General features: G+C 60.9%; 1 protein-coding gene across 4 annotated transcripts; it reads left to right on the plus strand.

Annotated features, from left to right (window-relative positions):
• Window positions 1–15,530: 15,530 nt before the first annotated feature.
• ADD2 (adducin 2) lies at window positions 15,531–26,791 on the plus strand. Of its 4 annotated transcripts, none has more exons than XM_058042479.1 (15): window positions 15,531–15,604; window positions 16,735–16,909; window positions 17,613–17,751; window positions 18,276–18,427; window positions 19,314–19,394; window positions 19,480–19,629; window positions 20,500–20,643; window positions 20,717–20,815; window positions 21,902–22,081; window positions 23,012–23,266; window positions 23,798–23,917; window positions 24,000–24,089; window positions 24,240–24,390; window positions 24,469–24,552; window positions 25,284–26,791. In XM_058042479.1, exons 2-15 carry the CDS (start codon window positions 16,736–16,738, stop codon window positions 25,580–25,582), a joined length of 2,118 nt encoding a protein of 705 aa, XP_057898462.1. In that variant the 5' UTR covers window positions 15,531–15,604; window position 16,735; the 3' UTR covers window positions 25,583–26,791. The 4 variants fall into 4 exon arrangements, with proteins under 4 accessions (XP_057898462.1, XP_057898465.1, XP_057898464.1 ...); XM_058042482.1 differs by having other exon boundaries at window positions 24,469–24,543; XM_058042481.1 differs by lacking the exon at window positions 15,531–15,604 and adding an exon at window positions 15,695–15,718.
• Window positions 26,792–27,920: the final 1,129 nt, after the last annotated feature.

The following is a 27,920-nucleotide window of genomic DNA, read 5'->3' on the forward strand; positions in this document are numbered from 1 at the left end:
GAAGCTGGGGGTGTACTGGGGGGTGCACTGGGAGGATGGGGGAGCACTGGGGGGTGCAGTGAGGGTGTCCAGTGGGGGGCTGGATTTGGGGTGTATCACACGTGTGCCGCAGCCCCTGTGTGTGTCTGTGTGTCTGTGTGTCTGTGTGTCTGTCCATGCCCGCAGCCTGCGTGTGTGTCCGTGACTGTGTCCGTGTGTCTGTGGCTGTGTCCATGGGTATGCCTGCAGCCCGTGTCTGTGTCTGTGTGTCCGTGTGTCTGTCCATGCCCACAGTCCGTGTGTGTGTCCGTGTCTGTGTCTGTGTGTCCGTGTCCATCCCCACAGCCCGTATGTGTGTCCGTGGCTCTGTCCGTGTGTCCCTGTCTGTGTCCGTGTGTCCGTGTCCGTGCCCGCAGTCTGTGTGTTTGTCCATGTGTCCATGGCTCTGTCCGTGTGTCCCTGTCTGTGTCCATGTGTCCGTGGCTCTGTCGGTGTGTCCCTGTCTGTGTCCGTGTGTCTGGGTCCGTCCCCGTAGTCAGTGTGTTTGTCCGTGTGTCCTTGTGCGTGTCTGTGTGTCCTTGTCTGTGTCCGTGGCTCTGTCCGTGTGTCCGTGTCTGTGTCCGTGTGTTCATGGCTCTGTCGGTGTGTCCATGTGTCCCTGTCCATGTCCGTGTGTCCCTGTCCGTGTGTCCGTGTGTCCGTGTCTGTGTCCGTGTCTGTGTCCGTGTGTCCGTGTGTCCGTGTGTCCGTGTGTCCGTGTGTCCGTGTGTCCCTGTCTGTGTCCGTGTGTCCCTGTCCGTGTGTCCGTGTCTGTGTCCATGTGTCCCTGTCCATGTCCGTGTGTCCCTGTCCGTGTGTCCGTGTGTCCGTGTGTCCGTGTCTGTGTCCGTGTGTCCCTGTCCGTGTGTCCCTGTCCGTGTGTCCGTGTCTGTGTCCGTGTGTCCGTGTCTGTGTCCGTGTGTCCCTGTCCGTGTGTCCGTGTGTCCGTGTCTGTGTCCGTGTGTCCGTGTGTCCGTGTGTCCGTGTGTCCATGCCCGTGCCCGCCGCCGCTGCCCCGCCCGGTGTGCCCGGCGCTGTGGCTGTCCCTGTCACATGCGTGTGAACGTGCTGGGCCCTGTGCGCCCGTCAGGTCGCATCCATCAGCCCGCGGCCCGTGGCGCCGCCGCTCCGCCCGCGTGTCCCGCTCCCCGTGCGCGGCCACGGACGGCGGGGCTGCCCCCTGCACCCCAAAACCTCGGGAAGGCTCCCTCGGGAGGGTCCCCGCGGCTGGGCTCTGCCTGCAGCATGCCGGCTCCATCCCGGCTCCATCCTGCCTTCCTCCTCGGCTCCATCCTGGCCCCAACCCCGCTCCATCCTGGCTCTGTCCCTGCTCCATCCCTGCTCCATCCTCGCTCCATCCCTGCTCCGTCCCGGCTCCGTCCTGCCTTCCTCCTCGGCTCCATCCTGGCCCCAACCCCGCTCCATCCTGGCTCTGTCCCTGCTCCATCCCTGCTCCATCCCTGCTCCGTCCCGGCTCCGTCTCTGCTCCATCCCTGCTCCATCCCTGCTCCATCCCGGCTCTGTCCCTGCTCCATCCCCACTCAGTCCCCGCTCCATCCCTGGCTCCATCCCCACTCCATCCCCGTTCTATCCCTGCTCCATCCCGCCTCCATCCTGCCTTCCTCCTCGACTCCATCCTGGCCCCAACCCTGCCCCATCCCTGCTCCGTCCCTGCTCTGTCCCTGCTCCATCTCAGCTCCATCCCTGCTCCATCCCTCTTCTATCCCCGCTCCATCCCCGCTCCATCCCCGTTCTATCCCTGCCCCATCCCCGCTCCATCCCCGCTCCATCCCGGCCCCATCCCGGGTTCCCCGGCCCGCCGGTGGCCCGGAGCCGTACGAGGGCCGCGGCACGTCCTGGCCCTCCGGAGCGGCTCCGCTCGCCGCTGCCGGCAGAGCCGGTCGCAGCAGCCCCGGGGCGGCGTTACCCAACCCGTCTGCCCGCTCCCGCCGCTTTCCCAACCCGGCCCGAGCAGCTCCGGCGCTTCCCCCTCTCCGCAGCCTCTCCGCGGCCATTTACATCGTTTTGGTGTTTCTGCTCGGGGAATTGCTGCTCCTTTTTTCAAAGGAAACAGGGGGAGAGGCAACCCGAGCCAGAGGCGAGGCAATGCTGCTGCCAGACACCTTTTCCTGCAGGATCCGGTCCTGCCAGAGCCACCACGCATCCCTCAGTCCAACCCCCAGATCGTGACCTGATGCCTTTCAGCATTTGCACTCAATGATCCTTGTGGATCTCTTCCAACCCAGGATATTCCATTAATCTCTGTCGCTGGCCCTACATTTCAATTCACCCTCTGATCCAGCTTTTTTTTTTTTTTTTTTTTACCCCTGAAAAGGCAAATTCTCCGTGGTCATGTTGAAATTAAAGCAGCGTTTGAGCCTAAAAATAGCTGGACACATCTGTCTGCCTTCCCCATCTGCTGCCAGCCTGGCTGGATGAAGGGAGGGACTGTCTGTGCAAAATGAGGGACCTGTCTCATCCTTCTGTCCCATAAAATCAGTTTATTCAGGGAAAATAATCCCCAACACCCCGTTCATTCCCCAGATAACACCCTAGTCAAGGAAAGACAGGAGGAGCTGCACTCTGCTCAACCAGCTCCTCTAAATAAAGTAATTTTTTTGTTTCAATTTGAGGTTTTTCAGTTGGTTTTGGAATTCCTTTCATGGAATAAAGCTCCCAATGGGAACCCTTTCGAGGCACCCCAGCTCCACGTGGGCCTGTAATAATCCGTCGGCATTTAACGCCGCGTTCCTGGGGTAAAGGAAGCGGCTGATTGCAGGGATTGGAGCTGGAACCGGCTCTAATTTCTCAAATGTGATTCCTCAAGGACGAGTGGCGCAGTAATGACAGCGTGGAGCGGGAGGAAGAGCCGTGCCCAGCGGCCAGAGCAGGGCCAGGGCAGCCCGGAGCCCTGGCACCAGCCAAGCCCCCGTCCCACGGCGTGCTGCTGCTCCTGGGGACCCCCTCAGGAACCCGTAACCCACTCCCACACTGGGGAAACTGAGGCACGGGCGGCTCCAGAGGGACGGGGAACCATCACGGGGCAGCCGGGCTGGGCCTGGAGCTGCTCCAGCAGAGGCGTGAGCTCATCGGGCATCACCTGCCTCGTGATTCACCGGGGCCGCGGCGCTGCTCCACATACCTCCCGACGAGGTTCCATTGGCTGCAGGGGCGCCCACGGCCCCGCAAAGCCGCTGCGACACCGGTGACCAGCCCGTGACTTCGGCCCCCGTCACCCGGCGCACCGGAAACCTCACCGGGAGCCGGGCTGGCCCCGGCGCCGCACGGGGCCGGCAGCGCAGAACCGGTCAGGGAACTTTGCTGCCTTCCTGGGGCGGCCGCAGGACGGGCGGGCGAGCGCGTGACCCCGGGTGGAACAGCCTCTCCCAGCCTCTCCCTGCCTCTCCAAGCCTTTCCCCAGCCCCAGCTGCCCCGTGAAGGCAGAGGGACGTGAGGGTTGTGCCCATCCATCCTTCCATCCATCCATCCTTCCATCCATCCCTCAGCAGATCTCACGGTGCTGGTGCCATTCCCAGCCCATCCCAAATCCCCATCACCCCCACGGACACCTCACCCCAAAAGAGCCAGGGGGACCCCCGGGGCTCAGGCTGGGCTGCCCCCCAGCCCGGCCGCCCCCCAGCCCACCCCTCTGCCGGGGCTAATCCCCAGCAGCGGGCGGAAAAGGGGAGATTAAATTAGATTAGCTGGAGCCGCCTAATTTTAGCGTCCTCACGTGTCGCTGACACACTGCTCCAGCTCTTCCCCTGCTCCCCCAGCCCTGTGTGACCCCCAGAGCCACCGGGGCCACCCGTCAGGACAGGAGGCACCGAAGGGGCTTTGGCTGGGCGGTGGCACCCAGGGTGGGTGGGCGTGGGGGTCTCTAGACCTGTGCCAGGAGGGGCTGGGGGTGATGGTCACACCCTCCATTAGTGACAGCCACTCTCTATCAGTGACAGCCACTCTCTATCAGTGACAGCCATCTGCCTCCAGGGATGGTCACCATTCCTGGCCTGTGGTTACTGTCCCCTTGTGGTCACTGTCCCCTTGTGGTGGCCACTGCCCGCTGGTGGTGCTGACCCCCAGCCTTGGGGGACCCTCCGCTCTGGCACGTCCCCTTTTCCCCCTCCACTCCCAGCTCCTGCCCTGCACGTCCTGCTCGCCGCGCTGCGAGGGTGACCTTGGCCTGGCCAGACCTGCCTCGGGGCAGCGCCAGCTCACCCAGCTGTGCAGGAGCCCTCCAGCCCCATCCAGCATCCCCTGATCCATCGGGCGCTCCACGGGATCGGCCTCGTGACCCCGCAGCGGGAGGAGACGGCTGGCCCCTTCCATTGCCGGGAGCCACGCTGTCCCCAGCACCCCAGGACGGCCCCAAAAATCCCTGAAAGACCCCAAAATTCCCAGCAAGGTCCCAAAATAATTCCCAATGTCCCCAAAGTCCCAGTCCAGCACCCCAAGCCTGGACGCTGGAGCTGGCAGGAGAAAAGATGTCCCCCAAAAGCCACCAGGGCCAAAGGCAGGGAGGGCTGAGGAGCATCCTGCACCCCCCCAGGTGCCACCGGCCCTGGCACAGCTCCGAGGTCAAAAGTGCCGGTCAGGACACGGGACCCTGAGTCACCCTGGCCCGGCATGAGCAACTCCCAGAGCGTGCGGCACTTTCCCAATCCCAGCGGAAAGGGGAGGTTTCTCCTGCCTCCCCGGGGCTCTTTCCGTGGGCACTGCCACGTCCCCGGTGCCACCAAACTGGGGCAGGGACACGGGCACGGTGCCAGGGGCCTCTCCCCAGCCCTGCCCAGGGCAGCCTCGTCCTTTCTCCCGGCGCTGTGGGTGTGAGAAAGCCGGATCCCGGGGGTCTCATGGGGTGGGACGGCCACCCTGATGGTCCTGTGCCATGGCCACTCTGATGGTTCTGTGCCACGGCCACCCTGATGGTCCTGTGCCATGGCCACCCTGATGGTCCTGTGCCACGGCCACCCTGATGGTCCTGTGCCATGGCCACCCTGATGGTCCTGTGCCACGGCCACCCTGATGGTCCTGTGCCACGGCCACCCTGATGGTCCTGTGCCACGGCCACCCTGATGGTCCTGTGCCATGGCCACTCTGATGGTTCTGTGCCATGGCCACCCTGATGGTTCTGTGCCACAGCCACCTCTGGCTCCATGAAATCCTTCTCACCCCATGGCAGGAAATTGCCCACAACTCAGATTTGGGGAAGGCACAGCTGTGACAGAATCCCACTCTCACCCTGTGCCATGCTGGCAGTGCCCAGTGCCTGGGCTCTCCCAGGACCCCTGCCCATCTCAGGCAGCACCAGCAGACTCCTGGAGGGTTGTCTGGGATGGGAAAGGCAGGAACTGCTGGCAGGGAGGAGGAGGAGGATGGAGCTGCAGCCCCTGGTTTGCCCATCACAGAAAGGCACGGGCTGGAGAGAAGGGGTAAAGCCCAAATTGAGGAGCAGCAGGCAGCAGCTGGATTTAGGAACAGCCTGGATGGGCTAAAGGTTAAGATCAGACCTAAAGGACGGAAACCCTGCGGTGCCCCATGTCCAGAAGGGTTCCTGAGCCCAGCCCAGAGCTCTCCTGGGCTGTGGGAGCAGAGCTGGGCTCCCCTGGGCTCTCCCAGGATCCCTGCCCATCTCAGGCTCATCCCTCGCTCCCTGGCAGGATGATCACGGCTCAGAGACCCCAGCCACGTGCATTTCCACCAATTCACTCTGCCAGGCACAAAACTGCCCCAAATATTCCATCCCATCTCGCGCCAGCATCACCTCACCCGGTCAAGGACGGGGATTTGGGGAGCTCCGTCCACCCTGCCATCAGCAATTCCCTGCTGCCCTGACACCCTCAGCTGCTCCCTGACACCCTCAGCTGCTCCCCTGGCACCCTCAGCTGCTCCCCTGGCACCCTCAGCTGCTCCCTGACACCCTCAGCTGCTCCCCTGGCACCCCTCCGTGCTTCACCCGCCAGGCGCAGAGAGCACAGACCCCCCCGTCCCACCGCCAGGTGCAATCCCTTACCTGGGCGAAGCCCTCCTGGTCCGCGCCGCTCTCGGGGAGCGCCATCCCGCTGCCTGGCTGAGGCAGAGCCGCGCCGAGCGGGGTCTGCGAGGGCTTTATCCCCTCCGGTCCCCGCGGAGGGAGCAAGGCCCTGCGTGCCAGCGCCGAGGTCATTGGCTGGGCACGGCGCGGATGGAGACGGGATTTGAGCGGCAGCGCTGTAATCCCGCAGCCCTGGGATGGCACTGGCGGCGCTGGGATGCTCTGCAGAGGGGCTGGGCTGCTGCTGCCCCACCCTGGCAGCCCCACGGGGCACCCCTCTGCTTGGCACCCCTCTGCTTGGCACCCCCGCGCTCCAGAGCCCTGCGCTTGGCACCCCTGGGCACGGCCAGGAGCAGCAGCCAGATCATGGGCTGGGCATGGCTGTGCCCTGCAGGGTGACCTCGGCTGCCCCCAGCCCCAATTCCAGCGCAGAGCTGGACTGGGGAACCCTATCTCAAATGGGGAACCCTCTCTGGACCGAGGAACCCTATCAAAAATGAGGAACCCTCTCTGGACTGGGGAACCCTCTCTGACTGGGGAACCCTATCAAAAATGAGGAACCCTCTCTGGACCGAGGAACCCTATCAAAAATGAGTAACCCTCTCTGGACCAAGGAACCCTATCAAAAATGAGTAACCCTCTCTGGACTGGGGAACCCTCTCTGACTGAGGAATCCTCTCTGGACTGAGGAACCCTATCTCAAATGAGGAACCCTCTCTGGACTGAGGAACCCTCTCTGACTGGGGAACCCTCTCTGACTGGGGAACCCTATCAAAAATGAGTAACCCTCTCTGGACTGGGGAACCCTCTCTGACTGAGGAACCCTCTCTGGACTGAGGAACCCTATCTCAAATGAGGAACCCTCTCTGGACTGGGGAACCCTCTCTGACTGAGGAACCCTATCAAAAATGAGGAACCCTCTCTGACTGAGGAACCCTATCTCAAATGAGGAACCCTCTCTGCTCCCTCCCAGAGAGCGGCAATAAATGGAGGGGCCCCCACAAAGAGGGGTGGGATGGACGCGGAGGGGCCGGGAGCCCCGGGGCGGAACGAGGCCGCGGCCGAGCCGTGCTGCAGCCTCCTCATGCGTGTGCAAATGTGTGCTGCGTGTGAGGGCACACGTGGGGCGGGCACACGTGGCCTCCCCCGAGGCTCTGAGCCGGCGAAGGGCTTAATTGGGATCCGCAGCATCTGCCGCGGCGGCTCCCGGCGCTCAGGGGGAGATTGAGAGCCTCGAGAATCCCAAACACCCGGATGGGGGAGAACGGAGGGGGAAAAGAGGGGGAAAAGAGGGGGAAAGAGGGGACAGAGCTGCCTGGCTCCTCCTCCAGCGCTGGCTCCGTGGGTCCATCCCTACGTGACAGTGGGCACGCAGAGCCCCCGTCACTGCTGCTGGGGAAAGCAGGGTTAAGGCCGAGTCGTTTATTCATTCTGACGGAGATTATCCAGCCCGGAGGGCCCAGCAGCACCAGCAGGCTCCTGGAGGGTTGTCTGGGATGGGAAAGGCAGGAACCGCTGGCAGGGAGGAGGAGGAGGAGGATGGAGCTGCAGCCCCTGTTTGCCCATCACAGAGAGGGACGGGGTACAGCTCAGATTTGGGAGCAGCAGGCTCCAGCTGGATTTAGGAACGGCCTGGATGGGCCAAAGGTTAAGATCAGACCTAAATCTTGGTCCAGGTGCTGAGATGAGCCCCAGCCCTTGGCTGGGTGCTGTGTGAGCTGGTGGGGCAGGGCAGAGCTGAGCTCCAGCCTTGGCCCCATCCCTGTCCTCATCCCTGCCCTGTCCCCATCCCGATCCCTGCCCCAATCCACGTCCCAATCCCAATCCCATGCCCATCTCCATCCCTGCCCCGTCCCCATCTCCATCTTCACTTCCACCCCATCTCAAACCTCTCCCATCCTTATTCCTGCCCCAATCCCAATCCCAATCCCATCTCCATCCCTGCCCTGTCCCCATCTCCATGCCCCATGGGCATCTCAAACCCATGCCCATCCCCATCCCCGCCATCCCATCTCTGTCTTGGTTCCTGTTCCCACTTGGATCCCATCCTGATCCCTGTCCCGATCCCATTGATCCCACTGATCCCATTGATCCCATTGATCCCATTGATCCCATCCCACCCCATCCCATCCCATCCCATCCCATCCCATCCCATCCCATCCCATCCCATCCCATCCCATCCTATCCCATCCCATGGATCCCATCCCATTGATCCCATCCCATTGATCCCATCCCATCCCATTGATCCCATCCCATCCCATCCCACCCCATCCCATGCCCACCGGTGGCAGCCCAGGGCTCCCCCAGACCCCGGTACAGGGACCCCCACCCCGAGCTGTCCCCCCACCCACCTGCCTCGCTCCGCGGCTCTGGCAGCGCCTCCATCCCACGGAAACTCCTTTTATCTGCCCAGATTCCCCTCCCGGGACGGGGAGCTGGGGCCGCTCGGGGCCGGGATCCTCCCCGCGCCGCCCCGGCTCGCACAAAGGCTCCTTCACCGCCCGGACAGAGGCACCTTTGTTCCCCCGCATCCCCTTCCCTCGGGGAGCTGCAACAGTGAGAAACCAGCGATCCGCGCTGGAGAGGGGCGCCGGCACCGCTGCTCGCCGGGATTCACCCAAACCCGGCGGGATTTTAGCCATTATTTGGGTTTATCCAAGCCTGGGCCGTTTGATATCCCCTGGGATGAGCGCTGGGGTAGAGGGGGGTCCAAGCCATGCCCGAATCCTCGGTGCCGATAAATCACAGAATCACAGAAATTCAAGGCTGGAAGAGACCTATAAGATCATCAAATCCAACCCATGTTCTAACTATTCAACTAGATCAACTAAATAGCTTTATTGTGCTCCCTCCTGAGGGATAACCGGGGCACGGCACAAGGGGGGAATCAATAATCCCTGCACAGGAGGGGGATCAATAATCCCTGCACAGGAGGGGGATCAATAATCCCTGCACAGGAGGGGGATCAATAATCCCTGCACAAGGGGAGGATATCAATAATCCCTGCACAGGAGGGGGATCAATAATCCCTGCACAAGAGGGGGATCAATAATCCCTGCACAGGAGGGGGATCAATAATCCCTGCACAAGGGGGGGAATCAATAATCCCTGCACAAGAGGGGGATCAATAATCCCTGCACAAGGGGGGGATCAATAATTCCTTCACAAGAGGGGGATCAATAATCCCTGCACAAGGGGGGGATCAATAATCCCTGCATAAGGGGGAGATCAATAATCCCTGCACAAGGGGAGGATCAATAATCCCTGCACAAGGGGGGGATCGATAATTCCTTCACAAAAGGGTTGGAGGAGCCAGAGCCTGGGATGCAGCAGGGTGGTGATGTCCCCTAGGATGTCCCCTAGGATGTCCCCAAGGTGTCCCTTGGACCCCCGATGTGGCCCCCGAAATGTCCCCCAGGGTGTCCCCAAGGTGGTGCCACGTGTCCATAAACCCCCTTTGGAATACTTCACTCCCCATGAAATATTTTATCATTTCATCCGGGCAGCACGAGGCTGGCAGGGACCGCACTCTCCCGAGACGTTTGGAACCCTTGGAATATTCTATTCTCCATAAAATATTTTATTACTTTATCTGGGCACCACGAGGCCGGCACCAAACCCTCCCAGGACATTTGTGACCCTTGGAATATTCTACTCCCCATTAAATATTTTTATTATTTTATCTGGGCACCACAAGGCTGGCAGCCCTGGACATTTGGGGACCCTTGGAATATTTCACTGCCATAAACGTTTTTATTATTTTATCTGGGCACCACGAGGCCGACAGCCCAGGCAGGCACCGAACCCTTTCCAGGCCATTTGTGACCCTTGGAATATTCTACTCCCCATTAAATATTTTTATTATTTTATCTGGGCACCACGAGGCTGGCACGAGGCTGGCAGCCCTGGCAGGCACCGAATTTTCCCGGGACCCGTGCCAGGAAAATTGGGTTTAATGCCGTGCCAACAGCTGCCCCGGGCCCAGATTAGCCCTGGCACCTTCCTGGCACCTTCCCAGTCCCGGTGCCCGATGTCAGATCCCTAATAACAGCGACCCCAAAAAATAGTGACCCATAAAAAATGTGGGCCCTAATAACTGTGATCCCTTAAAACCACGATCCCTAACGACCCCAAATGGTAATTATTGTAGCCCCCCTAAAACTGTAACCCCAATTGTAATCCCCATCGAAACCCCTAAAACTGTAACCCCTATTGGAACCCCTAAAACCCCTCATAACCCCCAGCCCTATTAACAGTGGCCCCTAACAAGTGTCCCCTAATAACCCCAAATCCCCTTGAAACCATGATCCCAAATGGCCCCAAATTCTGGTTATTGTAACCCCAAAGCCGTGACCCCTGCAAACCCCATTTCCACCCCCGTTCCTCCTTTTCCCCTCGGTATTTAATCCCCCTCTGTCGAACCTGGAGCTTTTCCCCAGCCCCAGAATCTCCCAGGGGCGGTCCAGCCTTGCTCGGGCCCATTTTTGGGGTGACTTTTGCGCCTCCCTGCCCCCAGATTAATTTGTCAGGCACCAGAACGGTGCCCAGATCGGGGCAGGAATAATGGGATTATCCCGAGCCTGCTGCGGGACGGGGAAGCTCATTAAGGGGCATTAAAGAGAGGGAAATTGGGTTTTTCTGAGTTCTTAGGGAAAACCTTCATTAACTTCCATGCGCCTCTCATTTTAAGGTCATTTTGGGGTTTTTTTTGGAGTTTGCTCTGCGCTCTCACTCTCCTTACGGGCACAGAAGGAATCTCAGGGTCCCGGAGCAGGATCCGGGGGCTCCAGGTGTGGGGAAACTGAGGCACGGCAGCCCCAGTGCCCCCCAAATCCCCCGGGATGAGCCCCTCGGAGGGCTGAGGGACGGCATGAGGATGAGGATCCCCCCACGGCCGATAACAAGAAGTGACCTGAGTTTTCTGGGAGGAAAAGGGGCGATTTTAACATTTTTATTTTGCTTTTTGCCATTTTTATTCCAGCCTCCCCGGGTTTTGCGGCATGCCAGGGACTGACACTGCCACCTACCGAGCTGTCACTAAACCTCTTTTTTCCTGCTTTCCCACCCACAAGTGGCTTCAGGAGCACAGGAAGGACCCCAAATATCCCCAAATATCCCGAATATCCCCAAATATCACCATCCCAAACACTCCTCGGTGCGCTTTTGGGGGTCTCTTTTGGGCTCAGGGCTTTGTGGGTTGGGATGGGGAGGGGGAAACTGAGACACAGGAGGAGATTGGGATTTTGGGGTGGTGAATGGGGAAACTGAGGCACAGGAAGAGATCGGGATTTTGGGGTGGTGAATGAGGAAACAGCCAGAGATGAGGATTTTGGGGTTTCTGGGGTCAGGATTTCGGGGGTACAGGCCGAGACAGCGTGTGAGGGAACCCAGGCACAGCCCGAGCTCGTCAGGCCCAGATGGGTCCCACCTGTGCCTCGTTAGCCCCGGGTATTTAAGGGCCCTTTTTTTCCCAAGTTTCTCCCTTTTTGAGGGTCAGCTCGGGGGGTCCTGCTTCAGTCCTTTCGTGGGATGGGGGAGCCCGGCAGAGCTGGGGGGTGGCCGGGGGTCCTGGAGCCCTCGGGGGTCCTGGAACCCTTGGGAGTCTCAGAGCCCTCAGGGGTCCCGGGGCCCTCAGGGGTCTTGAAGCCCTCGGAACCCTCGGGGGTCCCAGAGCCATCGCAGCCCCCGGGGGTCCTGCAGCCCTTGGAACCCTCGGGGGTCCTGAATCCCTCGGGGGTCTCAGGGCTCTCAGGGGACCCAGATCCTCCAGGGATCCTGGAGCCCTCAGGGGTCCTGCAGCCCTTGGAACCATCGGGGGTCCCGCAGCCCTCAGGGGTCTCAAAGCCATCGGAGCTCTCGGGGGTCCTGCAGCCCTTGGAACCATCAGAGGCCCCGCAGCCCTTGGAACCCCCAGGGGTCTCAAAGCACCTGGAACCCTCGGGGGTCCTGAAGCCCTCGGGGGTCTTGGGGGACCCAGATCCTCCAGGGATCCCGGAGCCCTCGGGGGTCCTGCAGCCCTTGGAACCATCAGGGGTCCCGCAGCCCCTGGAGCCGCCGGGGGTCCCGCAGCCCTTGGAACCCTCAGGGGTCCCGCAGCCCCTGGAGCCCACGCCGCCCCCCGAGCCGCTGGAGCAGCTCCTGCAGCAGCGCTTGGGGCCGCTGCCCCGGCCCGCGCCCATCGTCCGCCTGCGCCGCGGCCCCGGCGGCGGCTACGAGCCCAGCGGGGACCCGGCCGAGGTGCTGGAGCGGCGGCAGGCGGCCAACGCCAAGGAGAGGGAGAGGGTGAGCCGCCCCAAAAAGCCCCAAACCCCGCTAAAACCCCGAAAACCCCAAACCCCGCTGAACCCCCAAAGCACCGCCCAGACCGGGGGGACACCGGTGGTGCCACGGGCGGACTTTGATTTGAGGGGTGGGTTTAATCTGGGACGCCCAGGTGAGTTTTGGGAGGGCCTGGTTTGATTCTGTGTGGGTCAGCTTAGTCCTGGGGTCAGTTTAATTCTGAGGTCTCAGTTTAATTATGGGGGAATCATGTTTAGCCCTGTTGAGCCGAGTTTAAATCTGGTTTAAAGGTCCCAGTTTAATCGCGGTTTAAGGGTCCCCGTTTAACCCAGTTTGATTCTGTGAGGGACCCACTTTAATCCTCGCGGGGGCGGTTCAGTCCTGGGGTGGGATTTAATTCGGGGGGACCCCAGTTTTGGTTATGGGCGGGTCTGGTTTGATCCTGCTGAGCCCTGGGGGTGGTCCCAGTTTGGGCCTGGGGGGATCCTGGTGTAGCTCGGGGGTCTCTGGGGTCCCTTTTGGGGTCTCTAACTGGAGTTCCTTTAGGGTCTCTAGTGGGGGTCTCTGGGGTCCCTTTTGGGGTATCTAATGGGGATCTTTGGGGTGTCTAAGGGGGGTCTCTGGGGTCCCTTTGGGGTCTGTAACAGGAGCCTTTGGGGTCTCTGACTGGGGTCCCTTTGGAGCCCTTTTGGGGTCTCTAATGGGGGTCTCTAGGGTCTCTTTTGGGATCTCTGACTGGGGTCCTTTTGGGGTCTCTGATTTGGTTCCCTTTGGCATCTCTAATGGGGGTCTCTGGGGTCCCTTTTGGGGTCTCTAACTGGAGTTCCTTTAGGGTCTCTAGTGGGGGTCTTTGGGGTTCCTTTGGGGTTTCTGAGGGGGTCCCTTTGGAGCCCCTTTGGGGTCTCTGACCGGGGTCCCTTTGGAGCCCTTTTGTGGTCTCTGACCCAGTTCCCTTTGGGGTCCCTTTGGAGCCCTTTTGGGGTCTCTCGGGGGTCCCTTTGGGGTCTGTAACAGGAGCCTTTGGGGTCTCTGACTGGGGTCCCTTTGGAGCCCTTTTGGAGCCCTTTTGGGGTCTCTCGGGGGTCCCTCTGGGGTCTCTGACCGTGCCCCTTTGTGCCCCGCAGATCCGGAACCTCAACAGCGGCTTCTCGCAGCTGCGCTCGCTGGTGCCGCTGGTGCCGCGGGACCGCCGGCCCAGCAAGGCGGACACGCTGCGGGCGGCGGCGGAGTACATCCGCCTGCTCAGGGGGGTGCTGCAGGTGAGACCCCAAAAACCCCCCAAAACATCCGTCTGCTCAGGGGGGTGCTGCAGGTGAGACCCCAAAACTGACCCTAAACCCCCCAAAACATCCGGCTGCTCAGGGGGGTGCTGCAGGTGAGACCCCAAAACTGACCCTGAACCTGCCCAAAACCCCCCCAAAACATCCGCCTGCTCAGGGGGGTGCTGCAGGTGAGACCCCAAAACTGACCCTAAACCCCCCAAAACATCCGCCTGCTCAGGGGGGTGCTGCAGGTGAGACCCCAAAAACCCCCCAAAACATCCGTCTGCTCAGGGGGGTGGGTGCTGCAGGTGAGACCCCAAAAACCCCCCAAAACATCCGTCTGCTCAGGGGGGTGCTGCAGGTGAGACCCCAAACTGACCCCCCAAAACATCCGCCTGCTCAGGGAGTTGCTGCAGGTGAGACCCCCAAACTGACCCACAACCCCCCCCTATAATTGGGGGGCCTGGTGGGGACTTCCCTGCATGAGTTATTTGAGGTTGGGATTAATTTAATAATTAAATTTATTTCTTTTGGGGGAGTTGTTATTAATGGGGGGCACACCCCCCCATTTCTGATACATTATTTTTTAATTCTCCTTTTCCCAGGAGCTCGGTGCTGAGCAGGAGTTGGGGGGCACGGCCGGGGGAGCCCCCGAGCCTGGCCTGGCCGAGCCCCCCCGTGCCCCTGGGGACCCCCCAAACCTGGGGCACGGTGAGTGGGGGGGAACCCCGGGAATTTGGGGGGGATCAGCCCCACCTGGAGGGGGGGGGACAGAACCTTGGGGGGGTTTGGGGGCACCGGGGGAGGGGGACAGAAAATCTGGGGGGGTTCACAATGGGCTCCGGGTTTGGGGGAGCATCTGGGTAAATAAGCGAGGCTCGAAATTACCTTTTCCCCAAAATACTCCAAATATTCTAAAATATTCAATATTCCTTTTTTCCTCCTTTTTTATTTTATTTTATTTCCTCCTTTTTTTTATTTCCTCCTTTTTATTTTATTTCCTCCTTTTTTTATTTTATTTCCTCCTTTTTTATTTTATTTCCTCCTTTTTTATTTTATTTCCTCCTTTTTTTTCCTCTTTTTTTCTTTTTCCTCTTTTTTTCTTTTTCCTCTTTTTTTTCTTTTTCCTCTTTTTTTTCTTTTTCCTCTTTTTTTTCTTTTTCCTCTTTTTTTTCTTTTTCCTCTTTTTTTTCTTTTTCCTCTTTTTTTTTTTTTTCCTCTTTTTCTTTTTCCTCTTTTTTTTCCAGGTGTTTCCTGACGCCCCTAAAAGGGTCTCCCCCGAAGGCCAAGCTCAAGGCTCCAGCCCCCATTCCCCATTTTTGGGGTCACGCTCCTTTCCTGGCGCCCCGCACCCCATAAAACCCACACCCCAAATTAAGGGAGGACAGGGGGTCTGTCCCCCTTAAAACGCAGAGTCTGGGGGGGGGGGTGCAGAGCTGTAATTAATTTCTCTATGAAATTGTCATTAGCAATTAGCTCCTCCCCCCCAGGTAATGGCTTATTAATGATCGTTGATATGACCCCAATTAATTAATTAATAAAGGTGGATTGCGGGAGCGGCAGCGCAGGGTTCGGGGGTGCCCCCGTTGTTTGTTCATTAGCGGGGTTCGGGGGTCCCCCCGCTGTTCATTAGCGGGGTTCGGGGGTCCCCCCGCTGTTCATTAGCGGGGTTCGGGGGTCCCCCCGCTGTTCATTGCCGGGGTCCCCCCGCTGTTCATTGCCGGGGTTCGGGGGTCCCCCCGCTGTTCATTGTCGGGGTTCGGGGGTCCCCCCGCTGTTCATTGTCGGGGTCCCCCCGTTGTTCATTGTCGGGGTTCGGGGGTCCCCCCGCTGTTCATGGCGGGGTTCGGGGGTCCCCCCGCTGTTCATTGCCGGGGTTCGGGGGTCCCCCCGCTGTTCATTGGCGGGGTTGGCTCCGGGGCGGGGCGGGGGGAGGCGCGGGACACGCGTGGTGCGGGGGGGGGCGGCCCTTTGTCAGGATGCTCTGAGGAGGAGGAGGAGGAGGAGGAAGGTGGGTGATGGCAGCAGCCGCGGCCGCAGCGCCCTGGGGGCGGCGGGGATTGGGGGGAGCCTGGGGGACCCCCCCTTCTTTCCTCTGCCCCCTCCCCAAATTGGCCGCACGCAGGTGTGTGTGGGGGGGGCTGCATCCCTCCCCTCCCCCCGTGCTGGGCCTTCATCCCCGGGTGGTGCCGAGCTCATCCTCACCCCCCCCTCCCCCTCCCCTGGGCGGGGGCGATGCTGCGGCCCCCCCGCTCCAGCCCCGCTCCCATCCCGGTTTTATCCCGGTTCCATCCCGGTTTTATCCCGGTTCCATCCCGGTTCTCGCTCCCCCCCCGCCCTGCGGCTGCCGCAGCGGCGCTGGGCGCGGCGCGGGCGGAGGCGGCGATGGATGGATGGGTGGATGGATGGAGGCGGGGGGGGATGGATGGATGGATGGATGGATGGAGGCGGGGGGGGATGGATGGATGGATGGATGGATGATGGGAAGGCGAACCCGGGGTGGGGGCGTCCAAAGCCCCCCCTGCCTTCCCCAGGGGCCAGCGCGGCCCCCCCGGATTTACCGCGGCCCGGTGAGACAGGTGCGCTCCGAGCCGCGAAATCGGGGGGTGCCCCCCTGTTCTGAGCATGGCGGGGGGGGGGGACTGAGGGACAGCCCCAAGGTCTGGAGGAGCGGCCCCGCCCTGTTTTGGGGGGGCCTTGGGGGCAGCACCCCCACAGTGACTGGGGATGGTGACCGGGAGGGGAGGGGAGGGTCCTTGGGGGCCTTATTGGGGCCGGTTTGGGGTCCTTTGGGGGCCTTATTGGGGCCGGTTTGGGGTCGGTGGGCCAGGAACCCCTGCCCGTGTGACAGCAGAGTGGGGCCGAGCCCCCCATAGCGGGTGACCCCAATTTGGGGGAGCGCCCATGGGTGCCCTGAGCTGTGCCCGTTCTCAGCCCCATCCCCGCCCGTCCTCAGCCCTCTCGGCGCTGTCCCCCAGCCTGCCCGCTGTCCCCTCCCGGTGTCCCCTCGCCGGGCAGGGCGGTTCCCCTGTGCCCTTATCAGCGGGCCGCAGCCGCTCCGTGTTTTCGGCGCTTTCTGCCCAATCTGTACCGGGGCTGTGACGCCGCGCGTGTCCCCCCCGTGTCCCCGCGTGTCCCCAGGATGAGCACGGCCGCCAGCCCCGAGCCCCTGCCCGAGCCCCCCGCCCCGGGGCCGCGCTGTGCCCCCCAGGAGGACCCCGAGTTCCTGCGGGCGCGGGGCGGGGCCGGGGACCTGCGCCAGGACTTCAACCTGATGGAGCAGAAGAAGCGGGTGACGATGATCCTGCAGAGCCCGGTGAGTCCCGTGCCGTGTGTCCCCAGCCCCTTCCCGTGTGTCCCCAGCCCCTTTCCGTGTGTCCTCAGCCCCGTTCTGCCTGTCCCCAACCCCATCCATCCGTTCCCGTCTCCGTCCCGCCTGTCCCCATCCCTGTTCCTCTTCCTCAGCCCCATTCCACCTGTCCCCAAACCCCATCCCGCCTGTCCCCAGCCCCGTTCCTTCTGTCCCAACCCCATCCGCTGGTCCCCAACCCTGTCCCACTTGTCCCCAACCTCTTCCTTTACATCCCCCGATCCTTATCTCCTGTCCCCAACCCTGTCCCATCTGTCCCCAAACCCCTTCTTCGTGTCCCCAACCTCTTCTCTTCTGTCCCCCACGCAGCCCAAGTCCCGTCCCTCCTGTCGCCAGCCCTGTCCTTTGTTGTCCCCGCCCCGTCGCTCCTGTCCCCAAGCTCGTGGATGTCACCACACGGTGTCCCCACCTGGCAGTGCCACTGAGCTGCCAGTGCCACCGTGCCAGCAAGGCAGCGGTGACACCGACACCAGGGTGGTGATGCCACCATCACAGTGCCACCAATCCGGTGGTGCCACCATCACCTCTGTGGCACCAAGCTGGCAATGCTGTCCCCACTGCCACCACTGTGCCACCGAGCCAGCGGTGCAGCCCCGGCCCCGATGTCCCCATTGGTGCCACCCAGCCCAGTGTCACCCTGTCCCCACAGTCCTTCCGGGAGGAGCTGGAGAGCCTGATCCAGGAGCAGATGAAGAAGGGGAACAACTCGTCACACGTGTGGGCGCTGCGGCAGATCGCCGACTTCATGGCCACCACGTCCCCTGCCACCCTGCCCACCTCGCCCATGGGTACGTGGGGCCCTCCAGGGACGAGGGGCGGGGTGGGAAAAACCCCAAAACCTGGGGGGACACCAAATCTGGGCAACCTTGGAGCTCCAAATCTCACCAAAACCTTTGGGACCTTCAGGGGCTTTGGGACCACGAAGCTTTTAGGACCTTGAGGTCCCCAAAAACCTTTGGGGTCATCAAACCTTTGAGGCCACCAAAATTTGGGGGACCCTAAACTTTTGAGATCCTGGGGACTCCCAAACCTTTACAATCATCGACTCTTTGGGAACTTGGGGTGCCCCCAAACCCCTCCAAAACCATTGAGGCCCACCAAATCTTTGGAGCCATCAAACCTGGGGGACCACCAAGCCTTTAATGCCTCAGGGACCCCCAAATCTTTTGTGGCCACCAAACCTTGATGTCCAGCAAACCTTTGGGTCCGCCAAACCCTGCCAGCCACCAAACCCATCCCACAACCCTCTTCCCCCACTGAGCCCCCCGTGATTCGGGGGTCCCACGGCTGACGGGGGGTCCCCAATCCCCAGGGCTGGCGTCGGTCACCCCCATCAATGACCTGCACGGGACAGAGGGGCCGGCCCTGGCCAAGGGCGAGCGGCTGATGCGCTGCAAGGTGGGCAGCATCCACCGGCTGCTGGACCTGTACGGCTGGGCACAGCTGGGACACGCTGCTGTCACCGTGAGCACCCAAAAATAACCCAAAATATAGGGCATTTGGGGTTGTTTTGGGGGAATTTGGGGTTGTTTTGGGGGGATTTGGGGTTGCTTTTGGGGGCATTTGGGGTTGTTTTGGGGGTTCAGAGGGCTTTTGGTACCTGCTGGACCTGTATGGCTGGGCACAGCTGGGACACGCTGCTGTCACCGTGAGCACACAAAAATAACCCAAAAAATAGGGGATTTGGGGTTGTTTTGGGGGGATTTGGGGTTGTTTTGGGGGTTCAGAGGGCTTTTGGTACCTGCTGGACCTGTACAGCTGGGCACAGCTGGGACACGCTGCTGTCACCGTGAGCACCCCAAAAATAACCCAAAATATAGGGCATTTGGGGTTGCTTTTGGGGCATTTGGGGTTGTTTTGGGGGGATTTGGGGTTGTTTTGGGGGTTCAGAGGGCTTTTGGTACCTGCTGGACCTGTATGGCTGGGCACAGCTGGGACACGCTGCTGTCACCGTGAGCACCCCAAAAAACAAAAAATAGGGGATTTGGGGGTTGTTTTGGGGGGATTTGGGGTTGCCTTGAGGGTTTGTGGGTTGTTATTTTTGGGGTCTAAGAGGTTCTGGACATTTGAGGTGGGTTGGGGTTTTGAGGGTTTGATGGGTTGGTGTTTTGTGGGGCAGTTTGTGGGGGTTTGGACATTTGAGGTGGGTTGGGACTTTGAGGGTTTGTGGGTTGTTATTTTGGGGGGTTTTGGGGTTGTTATTGGGTTCCTTCGCGGTGTTGGTTTGGGGGGGAGTTTCGGAGCCTTTCTCACGGCTTAGGGGCGATCAGAGCGGTGTGGGTCTTTCGGGAAATGCCCGTTTTGGGGTTTTTCCGGGCTGTTTCTCACCCCACCCCGTCCCCCGCGGCAGCTGCGGGTCAGCAAGGAGCAGGAGCACTTCTTGGTGGCCCCGCAGGGGCTGGCGTGCAGCGAGGTGACAGCGGCCAGCCTGGTGAGCCCCCCAAAATTAAAAACACCCCACAAACGCGGGGCTGCCCGGGCAGGGAGCAGCCCCCTGAGCCCCCCGTGCCCCGCAGGTGAAGGTGAACGTGCTGGGGGCCGTGGTGGAGCAGGGCAGCACCGGCTTCGCCCCCGACGCCCGCAGCTTCAGCCTCCACGCCGCCATCTACGCGGCGCGCCCCGACATCCGCTGCATCGTGCGGCTGCACACCCCGGCCGCGGCCGCCGTACGTGGGGAGCGGGGTGGGAGAGGGGTCTGGGGGCTTGGGAGGCAGGGGAGCTCGTGGGAGATGGGGTTTGGGGGGATTCGGGGGCTCCAGAGGGAGGGGAATGTGGCGGCGTTTGGGGGAGGTTGGGTTTGGGGGGATTTGAGAGCTTGGGAGTTATGGGAACATGGGGGTGCTTAGGGGGGATTTGGGGGGCTCGGGAGTTGGGGGAATGTGGAGATTTTTAGGGGGTGTTGGGTTTGGGCAGGATTTTGGGGGGCTATGGAGTTAGGGGAATGTGGAGGTTTTTTTGGGGAGGTTGGATTTGGGTCTTGGGAGTTACGGACACTTGGGGGTTTTTGTGGTAGGTTGGATTTGGGAGCTTGGGAGTTAGGGGAATGCAGAGATTTTTAGGGGATGTTGGGTTTAGGGGGCTCAGGAGTCAGGGGAATGGGGTGGTTTTTATGGGAGGTTGGGTTTGGGGGGATTTGAGGGCTTGGGAGTTATGGGAACATGGGGGGATTTGGAAGGTTGGGTTTGCATCTTGGGGGTTTTGGGGGGAGGTTGGGTTAGGGGGGTATTTGGGAGGGTGGAAAGGTGTTTTGGAGGGGTTGGGGGATTTGGGGTCTGGGGGCCGGGGGGAGATTGAGGCTTTTGGGGGGATTTAGGGGCTTGGGAATTAGGAGAACTTGGGGGTTTTTGGTGGAGGTTGGGTTTGGGGGTGGAAGGGTTTTTTGGGGGACTGATGGCAGGGTTTCTGGCTGTAGGGTTTTTTGGGTTGTTGGTGTTTTGGGGGGGCTGCAGTTGGGGTTTTTGGTGGTTGGTTTTTTGGTGTTTTTTGGGGCTGTTTGGCGTTCCTCGGCCCCCTGCCCTGTCCCTCCCCGTGCCCAGGTCTCGGCCATGCGCTGCGGGCTCCTGCCCATCTCCCGGGCCGCCCTTCTCCTGGGGGACGTCGCCTACTTCGATTTCCGCGGGGAGGTGGAGGACGAGGCGGACCGCGTGGAGCTCCAGAAGTGCCTGGGGCCCACCTGCAAGGTGAGCGCGCACCTGGGGGGGCGCGGGGGCGGCCCCGCCCTGCCCCGCCCGCCCCGCTGACATCCCGCGGCAGATCCTGGTGCTGCGCAACCACGGCGTGCTGGCCCTGGGGGACACGGCCGAGGAGGCTTTCTACAGCATCTTCCACCTGCAGGCGGCCTGCGAGGTGCAGGTGAGCGCGGGGCCGGGGCCGGGCACGGAGGGGAGCGCGCAGGGAGCTGGGGCGGGCTCGGGTCAGCCGGGGTGCCCAGGGGCATTGCAGGAGCTGGGCCGGGTGTCTGCGCCCCATTTCCATCCCTATTGCCTGAGCTGTGCCAGCTCTCTGCCCCCCATTTCCATCCCTATTGCCTGAGCTGGGCCAGCTCTCTGCCCCTCATTTCCATCCCTATTGCCTGAGCTGTGCCAGCTCTCTGCCCCTCATTTCCATCCCTATTGCCTGAGCTGTGCCAGCTCTCTGCCCCCCATTTCCATCCCTATTGCCTGAGCTGGGCCAGCTCTCTGCCCCTCATTTCCATCCCTATTGCCTGAGCTGGGCCAGCTCTCTGCCCCTCATTTCTATCCCTATTGCCTGAGCTGAGCCAGCTCTCTGCCCCCCATTTCCATCCCCATGCCCCAACCTGTGCCGGCTCTCTGCCCCTCCAGTGTCCCTTCCCTATGCCCCGAGCTGTGCCAGCTCTCGGGCCTGTTCCTCCCCTGTGCCCTGAGCTGCGCCAGGTGTTTGCGCCTCATTGCCATCCCCGTGCCCCGATTTGTGCCACTCTCAGCCCCATTCCATCCCCATTCCCCCCCGTGTCCCATCTCCCAGCCCCGTTCCCCCCGTGTCCCCTCTCCCAGCCCCATACCCCGATCTGTCCCCTCTCCCGGCCCCATACCCCGATCTGTCCCCTCTCCCGGCCCCATACCCCGATCTGTCCCCTCTCCCAGCCCCATACCCCGATCTGTCCCCTCTCCCAGCCCCATACCCCGATCTGTCCCATCTCCCAGCCCCATACCCCGATCTGTCCCATCTCCCAGCCCCGTTCCCGTCCCATCTCCCAGCCCCATACCCCGATCTGTCCCATCTCCCAGCCCCGTTCCCCCCGTATCCCATCTCCCAGCCCCATACCCCGATCTGTCCCCTCTCCCAGCCCCACACCCCGATCTGTCCCCTCTCCCAGCCCCGTTCCCCGATCTGTCCCCTCTCCCGGCCCCGTTCCCCGCCCTGCGCCGCCCCCGGGGGTGCCCGCGGCGCCCGCCCAGCCGTGCCCGGTGCCCGCAGGTGTCGGCGCTGGCCAGCGCGGGCGGCGCGCAGAATCTGATCGTGCTGGAGCAGCAGCAGCAGCGCGGCCCGCAGGGGCTGAGCGCCGTGCGCCGCGCCGGGGCCGCCTTCGGGCCGCTGCACAAGAGCCGCCTGGGCGAGCACGAGTTCGAGGCGCTCATGAGGATGCTGGACAACCTGGTGAGCGCCCCACCCGCCCCGACACGGGCGGGATAAAGCGGGGTTTGTCAGGGGCTCGGTTCCTTCCTGCAGGAAGGGCCGCTGCTCTATTCAGAGTGTATATATTCATATATATTTATATATAAATATATTACATATTTATTTATATTTTAATATATTTGTTTATATATTTGTATATTATATTTACTTACAGATATTTATGAAATTTATATTTATATTTGCGTATAAATATTTTTATATATTTATATATAAATATATTAAATGTTTCTTTTTATTTGTATATATTTATATACTTATATATTTTCATATATTTATATACTTATGTATTTTAATATATTTATATACTTATGTATTTTAATATATTTATATACTTATATATTTTAATATATAAATATATTTTATTCATATATAAAATTTATATTTTTATTTTTATATGTAAATATATATTTATAGATTATATATTTATATATTATTTATTTATAGAAATACTTTAACTATATCTTTATATGTTTATACTTATATTTATATATTTATATTTACACAAAAATATATTTATTTGACATATGTTTATATTTATATATAAAAAAAAAACGTGTGTTTATATATAAATGTCAGAGTGCACTGGGTTAAACCTAACCGGCCAGCAGCGCAGTGAAACCCAGTTCAGTGCTTGGTAAGGGCTAGCGAATATAACAATATTTTCTCTCTTCTTTTCAGGTAATTTTACATATCTTGTCCACTGACCTATAGTTTAGGTGCAAAACATTCTTTCACTAAAATAGGTTACTGCGCTAGCCGTTTTCTCATTCCACTAATTCTTGTTGATGGGAACTCATAAATCACTTTCTTTATAATAATTCATGAGACAAAAACATTCTCCTAAGCCTCGGTTTGCCCTGTGTGCTGACTCCCCTCTCCCTGCCTCCCCAGGGCTACCGCACGGGCTACACGTACCGCTACCCGTTCGTGCAGGAGAAGAGCAAGCCCAAGAGCGACGTGCTGATCCCCGCCACCGTCACGGCCTTCGTGTTCGAGGAGGAGCCGGCCGGGACCCCCGCCCTGCGCCAGCACGCCCACAAGCAGCAGAAGGAGAAGACGCGGTGGCTCAACACGCCCAACACCTACACCCGCGTCAGCCTGGCCGAGGAGCAGGGCAGCGCCGGCGCCCAGAGGACAAAGACCACGGTGAGGGGCACAGGGGGCCTGGGCACGGACGGACAGGGAGGTGGAGGGGGTCCTGGGATGGACCCCGCGAAAATCTGGGGTGTAGGGAGGCCTGGGGACCCCCTGCGTCCTGTAATAATGGTTATTTTGAAATATCGCCGCCCCATTCTTGTGGGGCCGAGTGCTGTTGGCTTTAGTGGGGTCTTCCCTCTGTGCAAGATGCATTTATTGGGGTCTCCTCCTTTACTGAGGCCTTCCTTCTATGCAAGATGCATTTATTGGGGTCTCCTCATTTATTGGGGTCCACCTCTATGCAAGATGCATTTATTGGGGTCTCCCTATACTATTGGGAAACTTGTTTTGGAGTCTTCCTCCTTCTATGCACGATGCATGCAGTCAGGTCTTCCTTCTGTGCCGTTTATTGGGGTCTCCCTGCATTTATGGTGCTTCCCCTCTACATCGGGGTCTCCCCTCTATACAAGTTGCATTTGTTGGGGTCTCCCTTCCATCCCGGGCGTCTCCTCTTCCCCAAACCTGTCCTTGGGTTTGCAGTGGCTGCGGGCAGACGAGGTGGAGAAGGGCAGCAGCGGGACCCCGATCCGCATCGAGAACCCCAACCAGTTCGTGCCGCTCTACACGGACCCGCAGGAGGTGCTGGAGATGCGCAACAAGGTGGGCAGGGCAGGGGGACAGCGGGGTCTCGGGGGGCTCAGCCCTGTCCTCAGAGGGGATTCAGCTCTGCCCTTCCCCACAGATCCGCGAGCAAAACCGCCAGGACGTGAAATCAGCTGGGCCCCAGTCACAGCTGCTGGCCAGCGTCATCGCCGAGACCAGCCGCAGCCCCGTACGGCACCTGTGTCACCTTTTGTCACCTGTGCCACCCCATGTCACCCTGTGTCACCCCATGTCCCCGTGTGACCCTGCATGTCCCCATCTCTCCGGTGGGGGTGACACTGCCCCAGGGAGGTGACACCGCTCTGTGGCTCTGTTTCAGTCCACCGAGAGCCACCTGGGGGACGCAGAGGCCAAGGAGGGCGGGCAGGAGGCTCCCCCCGAGCCAGAGCCCCCCAACCCCTTCAGCCAGCTGACGGACCAGGAGCTGGAGGAGTACAAGCAGGAGGTGGAGAGGAAGAAGCGCCTGCAGGGTAGGAGGGACCCCCGGAGCCCCCCAGAGCCGCGGGTGGCACCGAGGGGACCGAGGCCAGCGTGTGTCTCTGTGGCAGGCGAGAAGGACACGGCTGCAGAGGACAGCGGGGCTCCCCCCCCAGAGCCACCCCCGCCCACGGAGCCCACGGAGGGTGAGTGGGGTGACGAGCACCCCAAAACGAGGGAAATGCGGGCTGGGGTCCCCGTGAGCAGCAGGAGTGGGGGCACCAGGGCGGCTGTGGCTGTCGCCTCGTGTCACCCCGTGCTGTCACCCCGCTCCGGAGGGGCCGAGGGGAGCGTGGCAGGAGGACGCGAGTGGTGGCTGTGCGGTGGCTCTGTGGGGCGCAGGGGACAGCGCTGTCCCCCAGCCCAGACCCCACTGCTCCCACCCACAGCGGGTGCCGGGGCGCGGCTCGGGGCTGCTGGCTCTGCCATGGTGTCTCGTGGTGTCCGTCTGTCTGTCTGTGTGTCTCCACAACGTCTCCTTTCTCTTTCCTCCCCGTGTGCCTGTCACCCAAGGAGTTATCCCTGAATCCCTGGCGCCGTAGTAAGTACGGAGAGGCCACCCCGGATGGACGAGGGACAGGGGCTCGGGGGGATCTCTGGTCCATGGAAATCCCTTAGGAACCCCCGGGGAACCCTCCCTCCCTCCCTGGTGTCGCTTCCTGCTTCTCCTGCTGCCTCCTCCCGGCTCTCCATCCCACATCGCTTGTCCCGCAGGGAGGGGGCGGCTCGGGGAGCGGTGCCTGCGGCAGGACAGGATCAAATCCCAACCTTCTCCTCTCGGGGAGCCCAAATCCTGCTCCTGCCCAGGCCCCACGGCACATCTGGGGGGACAAACCCCCCAGAGCAGCGGTGCTGCAGCCCCAATCCCCCGCTCCCTCTCCCCAAGGTGACAAGAAGGCCGATGGTGGCCAAGCCCCCCCTGATTCCACTGCCAAGAAGGAGCCACCGGCGGTGGTGAACGGGAAGGACGAGGAGCAAAGCACCGAGGAAAACCTCGGCAAAGGGGGGACAGACCGGACAACCACCAACGCCGACCAGGACGCCCCCAAGGAGAAGGAGACGGTGACCAGCAACCCCGTGTCCCCCGACGGTTCGCCCTCCAAATCACCCTCCAAAAAGAAGAAGAAATTCCGGACCCCGTCCTTCCTGAAAAAAGGCAAAAAGAAGGAAAAGATCGAATCCTGAGCGTCCCTGGGGATCGCCGAGACCCCGGAACCCGGCTGCCTGCCGGGCACGAGGCACCTCGTCCCCCCTGTCACCCCCTCTGGGGGCTGCCACCGAGCTCAGAGAGACCGTGCTCCCGTCTGGGGAAGCTCCCGCTGCACCTCCCTGCCCCTGTCCCTCCTGGGCTCCGGCCCTTCCCACCACCGAGGGCTGCGCTGTCTCACCGGGGCCCAGAGCTGCTTGGTTTGAGGAAGAAAAGGGTGTTCCGTGGTTATTCTCTTCACCTTCTGTTTCGCCCCTGCTGGAATGGTGCTGGCTTCATCCCCAGGGAAAACTGTCCATCGCTTCGCCAGGAGAACGGGATTGCTTTTCCCGAGGGAGGAGATGAGGTTTTTCCTCCCTGGGTTGTAAACCTTCCTCTCCGTGGGCTCAAGGACCACTTCCATCCCCTTCTCCTGGTACCCCCAGCCCGTGTTTTGCCCACCCAAGGAAGAGCAGCAGGATTTCCCACCGCTGGACAAGCCCCCACCTCACTGCACGACCCGCACCTGGGAAAATAGGGAAAAAAAACCACCCACACCCCTCCGGGAATTGTCTGTGTTATTTAAAAACTGAGCAAAGCTCACTCACTAAGTGCTACTTCGGGATGAACACACGCTGCCAGCTCACAGCAACCCCGGCCACGCCGGCCCCCTGCTTTTCCCAGCTCTGGAATTCCCAGCACACGTTCCGTTCCGTCCTTCCTGGCGTTCCCTTCCCTGCCAGCGTTACAGCCCGTGCTCCCCACAGCCCTCCCAGCGCTGGCATTCGGGGATAAACCACCGGGATCAGCCCCAGATCCTGCCCCTGTCCTGGGGCGCTCCCCCTGAGCCTTGCTGAGTCCATGGAGGTCTGGAACCATCCCCCCGTTTGGGGCTCCCCCAGCCCGGCAGGGTTTCCCCATGTGCCATCACTGTGGTTTCAAACCCTTTCCCTGCTGTGAGACGGCTCCTGGGGGTTGGATCCCCGCTGGAAGGGCAGGAGCCTCATGGAACAGGGGGTGGAAGCAGCAGGGAGAGCTCAGGCAGGGATCTTGGGTTCCTGGAGTTTGGGGAGAGCCTTTGCCCTGCCCAGTGTCCTCCCAGAGGTCCCCACCCCACCCCTGCAGGATGGGGGGCACCCAGGGGACACGCTGAGCCCCCAAACCCTGTCACTGCAGGGGCTGCTCCTCACTGCCACTGATTCTGAGGCCATTTTTGTCACCTGCGTGACCCAGGGCAGCAGAGCCTGCAGGGACAGCCGTGTCACCTCCCTGGGGTAGCACTGTCACACCTGGGGGCAATTCCTGAATGACAGCACTGCCACTCCCCCAGCCCAACCCGGGGGCTCCCCCAGGGGTTTTGTTCCCACTTGGTCCCTAAAGGTCTGTCCCCAGGGCCTTGGTCACCCCTTTTCTCCCCAGGGTTCTGTCCCCAGGGCCTTGGTCACCCCTTTTCTCCCCAGGGTTCTGTCCCCGGGGCCTTGGTCACCCCTTTTCTCCCCAAGGCTCTGTCCCTGGGGCTTTTGTCACCCCTTTTCCCAAGGGCCACTGGCTTTGCAGGGGACCCCGGGGTTGACCTCCCCACGCATGAAATTCCAGGTAGAAAGGGATGAAGGCTCCAGTGCCACCATCATCACCATGATGGAGGGGAACAGAGCCAATATCATATCCCAGGACCACCCCTCGGGTAATCCCCCCAGCCCACCTCCCTGCCGCCCCCTCCCCTCGCTCCAGCAAGGCTCAGGGCAAAGCAAATCCCCGATCCGGGCTGGAAAACAGAGGCTGATCCCGCCGAGGCAGCGGGGACGGGCGAGTCCCGCCGGGCTCAGCACCTCGCTGCCCACCGGGGCACAAGGGGCGGCTGCTGGAGCCCCGGCACGGCACCGGGAGGGGGCATGTCCCTGTCCCTGTCCCCCCGCGTGTGACAATCGCGGCCGGGAGCGCGTGGAACGCCGGTGTAAGTAAATAAATAAATAAACCCCGTGTTTGGCACCCGGCAGCGCTCCGAGCCTCGGGGGTGGACGTGGGGATGGGATGGGAAGGGGATGAGGATGGAGGTGGAAATGAGAATGAAATTGGGATTGCGACTGGGATGGGACAGGGTGGAGGTGGGAATGGGTGTGCCGGACACCGGGAAGGTCCCCGCAGCTTCTCACAGAGGCCCCTCGTGGACCCCCCATCACCGAAGCCGACACGCTCGGGACGGGCACCGGGCCGGGCCGGTGGAGCAGCGGCCTGCGGAGGGCGACGGTAACGGCCCCGCCTTCCTCCCCTCCCCTTCCTGCCCTCTCCTCCTTCCAGCCCTCCTCTTCCTCCCGGCTGTCCCCTCTCGTTCCGGCC

This window comes from Melospiza georgiana, chromosome 31 (assembly GCF_028018845.1).
Source record: "Melospiza georgiana isolate bMelGeo1 chromosome 31, bMelGeo1.pri, whole genome shotgun sequence".
Lineage (NCBI taxonomy): Eukaryota > Metazoa > Chordata > Aves > Passeriformes > Passerellidae > Melospiza > Melospiza georgiana.

Bases quoted from the DNA above. Each gene is read 5' to 3' on its own strand.
- ADD2 (XM_058042479.1), top strand. From the start codon at position 16,736: ATGAGCACGGCCGCCAGCCCCGAGCCCCTGCCCGAGCCCCCCGCCCCG. The intron at 24,391-24,468 runs GTAGGAGGGACC...TCTCTGTGGCAG, and splicing joins GAGGAAGAAGCGCCTGCAGG to GCGAGAAGGACACGGCTGCA. The intron at 24,553-25,283 runs GTGACGAGCACC...CCTCTCCCCAAG, and splicing joins GCCCACGGAGGGTGAGTGGG to GTGACAAGAAGGCCGATGGT.